The following is a 14,894-nucleotide window of genomic DNA, read 5'->3' as shown; positions in this document are numbered from 1 at the left end:
GCAGGACAGGCCCATCGGCAGGGACTTGAGCATTTAATCTCCATCTGATGGGAATCAGTTGGAAGGCATTGAGCAGAGGAGCAAAGTGCTTCTGAGATTCAGGGTAAAGCCATCTAGTCCACCATTGCTCCATGAACAATTATTACCCATATACTTTTTAAAAAGAGGATATTATATCCTTGGACTAAGTGGAGACTCTGCAACAGTTTGAGCTGGATCCTCTGTTCCACATAATTGAATGCCAACTGTGTTCCTGCCTCACTTCATTCTTGCAGTGAGAATGCAAACAACCATCTACCATCTCCGACTCCTTACCTCACCTGTGCCTACTGGGACCTTTCTGACCTCATTGTCAAATATGCTAATTTAACGTATTTCTAATAACATAGCATGCAAAATAATTCCACATATATATGTGTGTGTGTGTGCCTCTACAAACATTGCAACACAAAAAAACATGTATTACTTTATTAGCAACTAATTAAGATAATTACTAATACATTTTCCTCTTCAATACAGTACGGGTTCTTTGTAGAGGTCAAAGTGGAAAAGTTGAGCCAAAAGGAAGAAAAGAAACAGGAAGGGGGAATAACCATTCGAGAGCATCCCACGGTTTTAACTATTTTAGGAAAGTAGCATTAAAAACCACTAAAATGGCATGGAAAAAAAAAAAGCACATGTACTTTTATTCTCTCTACTCAGTATTCCTAGGGGGCCTGAACTATAGGGTTAGAACCCTTGATTGAAGCAATGTTAAGAAAGCAGTATCTTCTTTCAAATTTTAATTAGTGCTGTTCACCTTGTACTTTGAGCTCTCTTCTCTAGACACAAGAGCATTACATAAAAACCATGTACTTTACTTAACCAATGAATTGTGAGAAGAGTGTTACTCTCAAACAGTGATTTTAAGTGATGGTGTATAATTTATCATGCTTCCCCTTTCTGTCTGCCAGGACAAGCAGATAGTGGGGTACCAGGAAGCCTGGATTCAAGAGTGAGGTCAACCCAGAGCGGCTGTATTTCTCCCTCCCCCATACACATTAGTGAGAAATAGTATTTGGTTATTTAAAGCTTTAGATGTCTTTTAGGCTTGCTTGTTACTATGGCTGGAGTCTGGGAAAGAAGAAATAAAACTCTTGTATGCAGATAACATAAATATTTATGTAGAAAATCCAACAGAATTTACTAAATTCTCCCATAATCCAATTTTTATTAAGAATTTTGTATCAGACCAATACATTTGCTTGAAGAAAATAATTTGACAACTTTAACATTTTAGTGTCATTTTATACTACAAAGCTTTATTTACACAGTTCTTCAGAATATATTTCAGTTGTCCAACCATTGTTCCAAGTGTGAAATGATATCAAATAGGTTAGATTTATAGAAAAGCATAACACAGAAAACAATTCTATAATTAAATATATAGTGCCACTAGTGGTTATTATCTTTAGTTTTCTTTTGAAAATAATCCACTGAATTTTTCTGCCAATAACATTTCACACTGAAGCTGTCTTCAAGAGCAGATTTCCACAGAATCAAAAATATGACAGTCCAATGTACTGTGCAGGTGATATTTGACAGTTTCTGAGTAGTTGCAAATCATTGCTTTTCCCCCTTTTTTTCAAAAGTCTTGGATGATGAAGAGGAATCATGACTTTGATCACTACTATAGTGCTCATACAAAGTCTGAAATTAAAAACACAAATCTGTTTTATAACTTAAAAGTCAACATATTATCAGATTAATTATGACAACTCATCTTTTTAATATGTAATAAATTTCTCTCTTGTTCTTATAATTAGGAATTATTTTACAAATGGTTGGAAATAATTAAGAATTTTAACACCTAGCTTGGCCTAAATATCAGCTATGAGATGCAGCTCAATTTCTCTATATGAGAAGTGAACCATACTATTAATAAGCATATTTGTGCATCTTCAAGGCCATCTTGATCTTACTTTTTCTCAAATAAAGACAGTCTTAGATAAATTCCTATATTTTAAAATACACTCAACAGGAAATATACTTCCCAATAATATTTAAACTAATAAACAGAAGACATTTAAAAAATCATATAAATTATCTTAAGTATAATTAGCTATGTTAAAACCTATTATTTTTTAAAAGGGTTAAGGCCAAGCCAACATCTAATTTATGAAGATGGTATCTTTACCATCAAGGAACACATAACCTTTTTGATAAAGGTAACTAATCCACCTCAATTTCATTTATAGAAGGCTTTAGACAACACAATGGTAGAAATTTAATATGGAGATATGAAATATAGAACAAAATTACGAAACAAACTTTGTCTAATGTTAATTTCTAAAGCCACTGATTAAGCCATCAGCACTTGAGAAAATTTAAGAAAAAATTTACCTTATATCATACAAATGCAAAGTAGTGAGTAAATAGTTAATTCCTCCAGCAATGTGTCCAACTTCTTAACATCTTTGATTGGCTTTACCATAGCCTAGAGCAAAAAGCTCCCATAATTGTATAATAATATTATAACTGAAATATGTAATTAGTAATTGCTTAGTAACTGAACAAGTTGGTCAATAAGCGCACATAAGGTTCTAGAAATGATCAGGTGTTTGATGGCAGTGGGATAAAAAATGATGGTATAGATATAAACAGGCCTTGGGAAACGGAAAGGTTTGAGACATTTTTTTTGAGAAATGTACTGACTGCTACATGCATCTTCACATAAGTCATTATATGTGACAGATACTATGATTATTCTGAGATTATTTAAGAAAAACATTGAGTAGAAGAAATGAATTCAAAAGCTGTTAAGAATTGTGTTGGTTTAAGACAAATTCCTCATTAAATTTATTCCAGTTGAGACTTGACAACAATCATTTGATTGCACTTTATATGACAATCCACTTTCAGTTATGCTATCTACGCTATAAGAATGTAAACCAAATAAATCTATACGTCAAAAGCACATGTTAAGTATCTAAAAATAGATAAATACTATTTTATAGTTGATCTGATCACTGGACTTTTATTTGAATTACCCATTTAAGTACTTAATGCACTAAACTATATAAAACAATTAACATTAATGTAGATAGAAAATAGAAATATTTACTTTAGCAGCTTTCAAAATAGAATTAGGAGAATTCAGACTAACAAGTTGGCCCAGAACATGTTTCATTTCTTCAGAGGCTTTCTTATGGCTACCTGTAAAAACATATAATTGATAATACACTAGTACCAATAAGAAAAATATAACTTCATATATAAACACATTTGTTAAATAGTATAATAACTGGCATTCTTATAATTTATCACTGATCATAGCCCCTTACCTAGGATAAGTAAAAATATATGCCAGCAAGTAAAGAAAGGCGATTTCATTTATTTTAGTATTTAGCTTAAAAAAAGAAGTTTTCTTGCCCTGGCCAGTCTGGCTCAGATGGTTGGAGTTTCGTTCAGAACACAGAAAGGTTGCGGTTTGATTCCTGGTCAGGGCACATATCCAGGCTATGGGTTCACCCCATTTGGGGCATGAAGAGGTAACTGATTGATGTTTCTCTCTCATAGTGATGTTTTTACCTCTCTCTCGCTCCCTCTCCCTTCCTCTCTCTAAAATCAATAAAAACATATCCTTGAGTGAGGATTAGAAAGAAAAAAAAAGAATCAGGTAATACATTGATTTTTAAAGAAGTACCTGGATGAGTTTGAATATCAACATATGGATGCGCCAGAAGCTCAGCAATGGATATCCTCTTTTTAGGGTCCCTTATTAAACAACACTATAAAAATAGATTATTATTATTTTTTTAAACAAAGCAAGTTCTCTTACATAATATGATAAAAAAAATTTTTTCAGATTGAATCGTATTGCAGAGGTTGCTTTCGAGATAGCCTACTCAGAAATGAGATTATTTCACATCACATTTTGCAAAATCCCCAAGTATTTATTTTAAAACTAACACCCTCAAAGTGAACATAACATGCCTTATAAAGCAAATTCAGTCAGCAATTTCTTTCAATGGACCAGTTATAGCTAAGTCACTTAGATAATTCCAATAATTTTAGGAAACAATTAAGTCCAATTGACCATTGAACAGCATGGGTTTCAACTGTGTGGTCCACTTTTTCAATAAATACTATAAATGTATTTTATTCCTTGATTTTCTTAATAACATTTTCTTTTCTCTAGCTTACTTTATTGTAAGAAAACAGCATATAATACATATAGCATACAAAACATGTTAACCAACACTTTATGTTATCATTAAGGCTTCTGGTCAACAGTAGGCTATTACTTGTTACGTTTTTGGAAAGTCAAAACTTATATGCAATTTTTGACTAGGGGGGATGGGCACTCCTAACCTCCAGGTTGTTTAGGGTTAACTATATATAATATATTGTTCTTCTATATCCATATATTATTAATGTTACCTTTAACACATCTTGAAGATCTTTTTCTGGAATATCAGGAAATTCGATTTCATGATTAGGGTCAATTATGGCATGTAATTTAGAAATCTGATTAATTATATGCTGAAATGGTGTTTTCCCATAAGTCATATAGTACAAAATGCATCCCAAAGACCAAACATCACTTTTGGGGCTTATCTAAGTAAAGAAAGAAACAAACAAAACAAAAGAAAACAACAGAAATAAGTTGCCATTATTCTAATATAAAATTAAATGTAGAATATTATACTCACACATATATATCTGAATGCTCAAAATCATAACTAAAACTAAAGTTTAAGTACTATATTTTGTTTACATGACAAAACAGGTTTTTCTAGTTTTAATTATAATTGGTTATTTTACCAAGAGATGAGCTCCACTTTAAATCTTTCAACAAACTCATAAATAAAATATTTCAACTAAAACAAAATACTACAATCTTGTCACTTTATAAAAATACAAAACTAAAAAATTTAACTGCAAAATTTAAATTTACTTGTTTTTCCCAAAGTTATTGAGTTGTAATAAATTATTTATTTATTTATTTATTTTAATATATTTTATTGATTTTTCACAGAGAGGAAAGGAGAGGGACAGAGAGGCAGAAATATCGATGAGAGAGAAACATCGATCAGCTGCCTCCTGCACACCCCCCACACCGGGGATGTGCCTGCAACCAAGGTACATGCCCTTGGCCGGAATCGAACCTGGGACCTTTCAGTTCACAGGCCGACGCTCTATCCACTGAGCCAAACCGGTTAGGGCATAAATTATTTATAATACATTTTTATATAAACTTATAATATGTATAGATTTTTAAAAGGTTATTTAAGTTGAGCTATTTTAAACTCAAGACAAACTATGAGCCACGCTGAGCTGAGCTTGAATCACTAGCTGGTAATTCTATGCATCTCTGTTTCCTCACTTCTTAAAATAGAAATAATAAAAGTACCCTGTTGGGCATTAAACAATATAGCTATGAGATATGAATAAGCATACAGAATAGTTTCTGGTTATAAGTACTTAATAAATATTATTAAATGTTCTTTGTATTAAATATCTCATTAGAAATAATGTGATATTATAACAATTATCCTTTTTACATTACTAAAAATATAAATAACAATCTATACTAATAGACAAATATGTAAATTGACTGTCTCTCTGCGATGCCCAAGCCAATCAGGCGTATGCAAATTGACCCGACAAAGATGATGGGCCTGTTAGCAGCACGCACGCGCACAGGCGCCGAGTGGCCGGGGGCAGCGTGCACACATGCCGGCATCGAGCAGCTGGGGTCCCGGGGACACCACTGGAATGTCTGGTCCTATCAGCCCAGCCTCAGGGGGCGGCTGAAGTTCCCAGTCCTTATGGTTTCTGCAGCCCCTGTACCGGAAGCAGAAACCAAGAGTGCAGGGAGCACCAGAAATGCTGGGAATCGTAGTTCTGGTGGCAGATGGATCTCCTAGACCCATGGTTGGCAAACTGCGGCTCGCAAGCCACATGCGGCTCTTTGGCCTCTTGAGTGTGGCTCTTCCACAAAATACCACATGCGGGCACGCATGTACAGTGCAATTGAACCTTCGTGGCCCATGCGCAGAAGTCGGTATTTTGTAGAAGAGCCACATTCAAGGGGCCAAAGAGCTGCATGTGGCTCCGGAGCCGCCGGTTGCCGCGCCATAGTTTGCCGACCACTGTCCTAGACAGTAGAGCAAAGTGAGCCTGGAGCAAGTTACTGTTGCGGGTGGGGGATGGAGGGAAAGCAAAGGTGAGAGAAAGCAAAGCTAAGTCAGAGTGTTGAAGAAAAATTAAAAGGAAGATATCCTTCAACTTCTAGGAAATCTCTACCAATGGAGCAAAGAAAAAAAAAAGACCTCTGTTATTCTGTGAGCACAAAACCAGACTGGGCTGGGGTCTCAGACAATTCGCTCATATAATTGCAAAGACAGACAGAAACTCCCAAATTGGAGAGGGCTCCCCTGAAGGCTCCCAGATTGGAGAGGGTGCAGGTCAGGCTGAGGGACCCACCCCCCTTGCACGAATTTCATGCACTGGGCCCCTAGTGGATATAATAAATGAGAATGGATAAATTCCTCTTTTAAAAATATATACTCAAATATACATGAAAACAAAATATAATCATGCTCTCCACAAAAGATTGATCTAAACCAAATGGCACAGAAAGATGAAAGGAAAAATGGCTAGAAATTGACATATATAACCAAATGCAAAACAGGTGAAAAAACAAAAACAGAAGAAAGCAGACAGCAATGTTAATATTAGAACAAGAGAACATGGCAAAATGTCTTCAACAGAAGAAACACTTTCTATAGTCATAAAAAGCACAATCAACTAAGAAGACATGATAGTTATGAACTTCTATGCAGTGAAACCACATTTAATAGAACCAAATTAAGCAGAAACTATTAAATTATTTTGGGGAGCGGCAGAGATATTAATATGCCTTTCAGAAGATGACAGAGAAAACAGACCACATTATCTGAATAAACATTCAGAAAACTAAGTATTAACTAAAAAATAACCTCCTTTTCCTCTAACCACCTGGAAATTAAGTCAACTTCTAATTTAATCACAGATTTAAAAGGATATCAGATAATGGGAAAATGGCAGTGGCAGCATAGTTTTGCAGTCTCTCCAAATCCCCAGCTAAGGTGGACAAAGTAGCAGCAAAACCATGAACGTAGAAACTATTTATAACAAAACCAGGTGAAAAACTAAACCCAGGACGGCCAGAATATAAGTGAATGGAGACAAACCACCAACAGCCACAAGTCCTGAACGGCAATATACCTGAGATCTAAAATCAGAAGCCTCCATATAGACAACAGATGTTCACTGGAAAGCAATGTGAGACAGAGCTAGATTGGGAGGAGTTTTGAGCTCTTCAATAGCAGGAATAAGCTCACATGTTGGGATAAAAATTTATCTTCTTTACAGAATCACTAAGGCCATTGGAAAACAGCAGGTGACTCAACTGAATTAATATTTACCAATATATATTAAAGCACTGGGTTGACAACTGAAAAATTCTGAATTTTGAATGTAATTCAAAATAAATTTTACTCTAAAGTAAAAAAGAATAAAATAATCTTAAAACTAAAATTACAAATTTTAGGAATTAATGAAAATAAGAAACACCAGAGTAAAACCTATAAATAGAAGCAAAAGTAAAACTCAGTGAAATTCAGTTTTAATATTTTAATTATAAGCAAGAATACTAAGATTAAATGAGCAATTATTTAAATCCAGAAGCTAGAAAAAAATAAACCTAAAGGAATACAAATAAAGATCAAAGTAGAAATTAGAGAGTACATGAGAAAAGTATTAATAAATGAAATCAAGACCTGTTTCTTTCAAGATATTTAGAAGCCACAATTTTTTTTTGGGGGGGGGGAGGAAAATATAGTTTAGTAAATAAAAGCACATTTATTGATCAATTATTTTGAACTGGATAATGTACTAAGTGTTTTATATTCTTTCTCATTTAATTCTCAATTATTTTTAAAACAGGTACTGTTTGTAAGCCTAAGTTATAGATGAAGAAACAAGGCAAACTGAGTCGCAAAGACAGTTAATGAAGAGGCAGATCTATGACTTGAACACAGTCCCTGGACAACAGTGTGAGCTTCCATCCAGTAGGTTACGCTGTCTCGGAGAGCAGGTTAGCTTGGCAGCAGAGGCACTGTGGCAGGCGAAATGGGCCCAACAGAGGGCACTAGTGAGCGAGCACAAAGCTCCCGGAGGTGGTCAAATAAGATAAGTGGGAAAGTAGCCAGTGGCAGGCCAGGAAAAATCATATACTAGAGTTGTATTTGAAAATGTAGAATTCACAAATGAATAATTGGTTAAGAAATAAAATGTAAGAATCAAAGAGGAAACAACAAAGATTTCAAAGGTTATCAATTCAATGTTATTTAAGGTGTCCAAAGCAGTGCTAATTTAGTCTTTATTTTTTTTCTTTAATGTTAAAACTTAAAAATACCCTAAGTGCATTTCTTGCAGGAGCACAATGTGTGGCATCACCATATATTTTTTTTTTTAACATTTTATTGATTTTTTACAGAGAGGAAGGGAGAGAGATAGAGAGTTAGAAACATCGATCAGCTGCCTCCTGCACATCTCCTAATGGGGATGTGCCCACAACCCAGGTACATGCCTTTGACCGGAATCGAACCTGGGACCCTTCAGTCCGCAAGCCGACGCTCTATCCACCGAGCCAAACCGGTTTCGGCTGGCATCACCATATTTGCCGGGGGCCGGTCCATCCTTGCTGTTTCAAGGGACCTGGCATATATGGCATACTGTTCTTAATATGTTTGCTCACCTTCTTGGCACTAGGTGTTTTAACCAAGGTCACCTCTCCGAGAAAGGTTGTTTCCCCAGGAAGGGATTTTCCCCTGAAGTTAGGAAGGGAATAAAACCTCTTAACTGCCAGTTAGAAGACAGAACCTACACAGAACCTAGAGACTGAAGAACTTCGCTGGAGAGAACATGGCAAGAGAACCTAGACAGAACCTGGCGACCGAACCTGGCTGGAGAACCTAGCTGGAGATCCTAGACAGAACTTGGCTGGAGAACTGGCTACAGAACCTGCCTGGAGAACCTGGAGAACCTGCCTGGAGAACCTAGCAAGAGAACATGGACATAGAACTTGGCTGGAGATTGTGGCTAGAGATCCTGGCAAGGCTGCTGATCAACTGAACGCTGTCTCCGTGTCATTCCTTCTTCGCCGACTCCGTCCACACCTTTGGGGACCCCTGGACCTGCTGGGGTTGGACTCCAGCACATATTAAAAGCACAATATTAAAGAACAATCTCAAATCAATGAAGAAGGGTGAAATTAAATTCCATGACAACCTACTTAAAAAGGCAAGGTCTCTGCAATGGCCTAAAAAGTTTTAGAATTTAAACAAATAACTTTCAGTTATCTGTTAAGTTTATTCAGAGGATAGAACATTACCCATTAATGTTAGACAAATGACAGACAATGTTTATAGTACCTTTGATTTGGATTTCCCATTCTCTCTTGAGGAAGACATATCTTTGATGGCTTCTGGGGGCATATAATTAACCGTACCAACCTATTTGCCAAATCACAGAAAACACAAATCAATGAAAATACTACATTCTGCTTTCGATTTTTAAAAACATAAATGCCAAATTCTTGGAAACTTAGGTAATTAGATTTCAGTAATATATCTGAAAAGCTTAAACAACCAACAACAATAATAAGACATAAATTTCTTCACAACTCCAGCAAAATAAATGGGGTTCATAATCAGCAAATTGACTCCTTTCAGAATGCTGAGCTTTTTCTATGATTATGGTGGGCAACTACCATAAAACTGTCCAGGCTAAAATTATATTAATGGCCATAAACTTAGGAGGAACTGATCAATCACACATTTCTGTGCTGAAATCAAGACTGAGAATGTTGTTTTATGCTTTTTTGTATTTTTTTAAATAAACCAACCAACAATATAGCTTTTCTCCTAGTACTCCCTGGGCCCATGTCCAAACTGAGATTGGATGGGTATCTAAATCATGTAAGAATTTTCACAGTTAGATTATGCCAACCTTACACAGCATTCATTTTATTCTAAAATAAGCGATTTTGCTTTCAAACATGGAATACTGTATTTTTAGGGCGTTGGCATAGAAGATATCTTCAAAGCGATTTACAACTAAATGTTCAGTCATATTTTTAATATAAAGAGAAGTTATTGTTCCATAAAATGTTTGAAGGGAACACTGCTCATCTACTCTACCTACTAGACTATAAAAGTCTAGTTTTACTCCTAGAATTAAAGCAGATCCACATCAGAAATCTGTGTAGTACATAGAACACATCATCTTGGCTCCAAGCAGGATTGTTTTTAGTTATTCTTTGCTGTCATCACTTTAGTTTTTATGGCAACAATTTCTTTAAGTTTGCTATTGCATATCCTATTATAAAAATGCAGTTGAGAACAATATTTACTGTGGTGTTTCCAAAATAAAGGCCCCCTTAAGAATTTTCTTCTTTTTCAAATGTAAGTGATAAGAAAAGCTTTATTTCTCTGGAATAAAATTAAATTATCTTACTTTATGGACAATAAAAAACATGTAACTGCAATCCTTCTTTGGTTGCTAGCAGGAAATTCTGAGACCAAGTTTCAGGTGAATTTTAGATCATGACCAAGATGATTTCCAAGATAGGTATTACTGCCTTTCTACCTTGACTATAGGAAAATCACCCAAAATTGATGGATATACTTCTACCAGATTTTGACTTTCTATACAAAATTGTATTAGTCATGGCTTTGATTTGTTTTTATAGTAACAGTATCTATTCTTATAAAAAGGCTTCAAATCCTTTGAAGAATGAGGTAAGTAAAAATAAAATCCCCTTTAGCAGAATAACACTTCACAAGTGAAAAGGAATTGTACTCTACTGGGTGGTAACCAACCATTTATTAAGTCTTACCTGAGAGTCTTTAACAATACTTGTTGTATCTGGTTGCATTTGGTTTGCAATCCCAAAATCAATTAGCTTTAGCATTCCATCAACTATCAGAAAGTTAGCAGGTTTCAGATCACTGTGAACAATGCCTTCAAAATAAAAATCCTTTGTAATATCAGACAATGTAAAACATACTAAGTATAAAAAAATTCAAATCTACTGGCTGTGTTGATTCCTTTAATTACTCAATCAAAATAAATATTCATTTTTAATATATTTTACCAACATATAGCGCCTGCTATGTGCCAGGCACTATTATTAGTTTATTGCTTGTATGGGATCATTTAATACCTCCATGCAGAGGTAAGTATTATTATTAACCCTACTTTTAGGTGAGTAAACTAAGGCAAAGAGTTTAAATGATTTGTTTGATGTCACAGGCCTAAGTGACAGTGCCATGAGTTGAATCCAGGTGCTCTGGCTTCAGAGTTTATGCTTAACCAGTGTAATTCACCGCCCACTAGGAAGCATTGTAAATTACACTGCCCTATAGTCAGACCCCTAATGCTACTGATGCCTCCACCCCTACAGCTTGATCTTGATCACGGGTGAATTATCTTTAACTTACAGGAAGGAAGACATGAAGAGACAAATTACTATTATCTGGGTTAACAGTTCTGTGTGTTTTTTTAAAGGATACAGTAAAGGCAGAGAAGCCCTAACAAGAACCAAGTCTAAGTAAAGTAAAAACCAACCAGAAGGTAGGGCTAAGATTTAAAAAACAAAACAACAACAAACTAATTCCCACACAAGGCACACAATACAAAATGATTAGAATGAGTGAAATAAACATCTGATTTTTAGGATGCCCGAACCCAAAGATCTGCTATAATCCAAGTATTTGGAAACCTATGGTTATGACTATGATGATACTGATAAAGATACATTTAGTATTTATTGATGCATATGTGGGACTTGAGTTCATGCCCTATATTATTTGGTTGACAGTGTTTTAGAGAAATGGTTTTGTCCCTTCATCTTTAAGTAAACTTCCAAAATCTTTATTTTATCTAGTCTAAAGCTGCCAATAACAATAATTTACAATTAAAGAAGTATGTCTCTAAGAAGACATTATTAATGGACATTTTAACTTTACATAATAAGAGATTTTAAAATACCATGTTGATGAATTGTGTTAACTGCCTCCAACATATTTTTCCAGTAACTCTTGCGTTCCCATGGATCAATGCGTTTTTTCTTTTTAAGCCAACTATTAAGATCAATATTTCCACACTCCATTACCATGTAGATGTGCTGGTCTGTGATTTCACTGTCATTAAAAACAAACAAATAAAAACAACAAAACAATAAATGCTTAGGTTATACTATTAAGATCTACTAGGTACTTATCTCAAGAAGTATAGCAAAAAAAGCCCCGCTCAGTGTCTTGAATCCATTGGTTATGCTTATATGCATGTATACTAGTCCTTTGGTTGATCTCTTTTTAAATAAAAAATACTCTTACTAATCATAAAGTCGAATGATCTTATCACTGTGTTGTTGTAGTTTATTCAAATAAGCGATTTCATTCCGGTAACTATCCACTGTTTGGTGATCTGCTTCTTCTAAGTTAACATACTTTATAGCATGTATCTGTTTCTTTTCACTCAACACCTGAAATACCTAAATAATAGAACAAAGGGGAAAGTTTAGAGTGTACTAACACAATCCTAAACTTATTAGACAGGTGAAGGAATACTGATATGAATAATTAAGTATTTGGCCTTGTTCTGAATACAGAAGAAAAAAAAAACATGTTAGGAGAGTAACAGTCCATTCTCAACTACCTATAACAACGGGCATTCAGTAACTCAAAGGCATAAACCCTAACAAGTTTCTATATCAACATAAGAAAGAAGATACTCAGAAATGTTTAGGAAGACTAAGGGTTATACTAAAGAGTCAATTCATTTCATATATGGTGTTTTTTCCATTGTGTCTGGAGTTGACAATTTCATTCATGAGGTAGAGAATATCTAAAAATATGAAAACAAAGGAAATACATACAAAAAAAGAAACTATTATTACTGACCAATTGCTACTTATGGCACTAATTGTTATCTATCAGTATATTCAGTTGTTAAAAGTAGATTAGCTCTAATTTTCAAAGTCAAGTTTACGAAACAAGATCCTGTAAACATGTTGCCAGGATTTCTGAGGTCTAGGTGCTCCAGCTATGACAGTCAATTTCTAAGCAACATTGATAAGGCAGATAATACATTTCAAAAAGTACAAACACTACGCATGTGTCTAATCTGCAGCAGACATGCAACAGGAATGGGGCTTCTAAAACTCAATAACTCAAATACAAAGTGTCAGCGTAAGCAAGGAAAAATTATATTCATTTGCCCCTTTTGACACATTGAAGTAAACATCACTATTTAAAAGTCATTTAACCTTGTTTTCTAGTAGACACTGGCAAGGAAGTAGCTGTCAGGTACAGCTTAGTTACTTACAAAGTAGAGCCAATGAGGACTCCAGGTTTTTGGCCTAGCAATTGGAAGAATGGAGTTGCCATTTACTGAAACAGGAAAAGACTGTGAAGCAAGAGTTATCTTTGGAATATATTAAGGTTTAAATATCTAGTAACCTTATCTAGCACGAAGAGGTGCTGAGCAGTCAAACTGAATATACAAGTCTAGAATTTAAGGAAGAAATCTGAGCTAGAAATAAAAATACTGGAATTGTCAGCATATACCTAGTATTTAAAACCATGAGCCTGAATGAGAACACTAAGGGAGTGAGCCCTGGGACACTGCATCACTGAGATCAGGGACATGAGGAAGACAGAAAAGGAACAGCCAGTTGGAGAGGAAGAAAACTGAGAGGCCACGTGAAAAAATAAAAAAGTTTCAATGAAAAAAGGAAAAGCAACTATTCCAAATAACCCCAAATCAGAGCTAAGAATTAGATTTGGCATAAATATGGAGCTCATTGGTAATTTCGATAATTATTTTGGTGGAGTAATAAAAGTAAACATCTGACTTATGTGAATTTAAGAGAACAGAATGAGAAAAATTAAGGAAGGAAGTTAAAGACAACTCTTTTGAGATACCCTCCATCCAGATAATTAGAATCATAGAAATTCAGAACTAAGATAAATTTAGGAAACGATCTAGCAATTCCAGGAATTCATTAGTTAATTACACTCTGTTTCTAAAATGAAAAACTCAAAACAAAGCAAGATCCATTAGTCAAAAACCTTGCTGAACCATCCTAAGCATATTAGTCATTTATATCAGGGTGCTGACTGACTTCTAAAAACATTCTTTCGTGTTAATACATAGCTGTTGTTTGCCATCCCTAAGTCAATGTTAATGTTATTTAGAGAAGAAAATGAGGGAAGAGCAGGGTATTGGAATTAAGAGATGAGTTTAAAGAGATATGTCTTTTGTTGGGAGGAGGAAATGGGAGCTGGGGATGGGAAGAATTTTTTGGCTCAAGGGTAATATGGGGCCCCAGAAGTGAAGAAACAGAGACACCAAAAAGTAAAAAGTCAAAGAGAGGAAAATTTAAAATATTACGTATATCTTTGCAATTAAATATTTTCAAATACTGGGGGCAGATACTTACCTTACTTGAACCTCCACTTCCTATCTGCTTCAAAATGGAATAAATTCTTCCTTTAACTGAAATACAATCGCTTGCGGAAGAAGATGCTGAAATCTAAATTAAAATATGTAAAGATGTGAAGGTTCAAAGAATATGCCTGAGAAACTAGCTTGCATTTAATGCAGTGAAATGCTTCTAATTTTGAGATGATTTTAAATCTTAAGTAATTAGATATTAGTAACAATTATTTTAAAGAGGAAATTTACATACTTTAGTCAAAAAAATAAACTTACTAAATTAATATACAAACTTCCAAGGTCCATCTTGCCTTTACTTCTTAACATAAGTAGAAGATTTAAAGGGGGGAATGGGGAGT

General features: G+C 34.7%; 1 protein-coding gene across 2 annotated transcripts in view; it reads right to left on the bottom strand.

The window, feature by feature from the left end:
• Positions 1 to 1,211: 1,211 nt before the first annotated feature.
• The window catches only part of TTK (TTK protein kinase), a 40,367-nt gene continuing 26,684 nt past the window's right edge, over positions 1,212 to 14,894 (bottom strand). Inside the window, exons 14-22 of one of the 2 annotated variants that reach the window (XM_015569452.1) lie at positions 14,540 to 14,632; positions 12,432 to 12,589; positions 12,085 to 12,236; positions 10,931 to 11,055; positions 9,465 to 9,545; positions 4,423 to 4,599; positions 3,686 to 3,770; positions 3,104 to 3,195; positions 1,212 to 1,689 (exon numbers count right to left, since the gene is read on the bottom strand). In XM_015569452.1, the coding sequence (XP_015424938.1) occupies positions 1,603 to 1,689; positions 3,104 to 3,195; positions 3,686 to 3,770; positions 4,423 to 4,599; positions 9,465 to 9,545; positions 10,931 to 11,055; positions 12,085 to 12,236; positions 12,432 to 12,589; positions 14,540 to 14,632 (1,050 nt within the window). In that variant the 3' untranslated portion in view covers positions 1,212 to 1,602. The remainder of the gene's footprint in view (positions 1,690 to 3,103; positions 3,196 to 3,685; positions 3,771 to 4,422; positions 4,600 to 9,464; positions 9,546 to 10,930; positions 11,056 to 12,084; positions 12,237 to 12,431; positions 12,590 to 14,539; positions 14,633 to 14,894) is intronic. The other variant, XM_006772192.2, reaches the window with a different exon arrangement.

The sequence above is a fragment of the Myotis davidii genome, unplaced genomic scaffold, assembly GCF_000327345.1.
Source record: "Myotis davidii unplaced genomic scaffold, ASM32734v1 scaffold104, whole genome shotgun sequence".
Lineage (NCBI taxonomy): Eukaryota > Metazoa > Chordata > Mammalia > Chiroptera > Vespertilionidae > Myotis > Myotis davidii.
The sequence above is the reverse complement of the archived record's forward strand: the minus strand, read 5'-3'. Positions and strand labels throughout refer to the sequence as shown.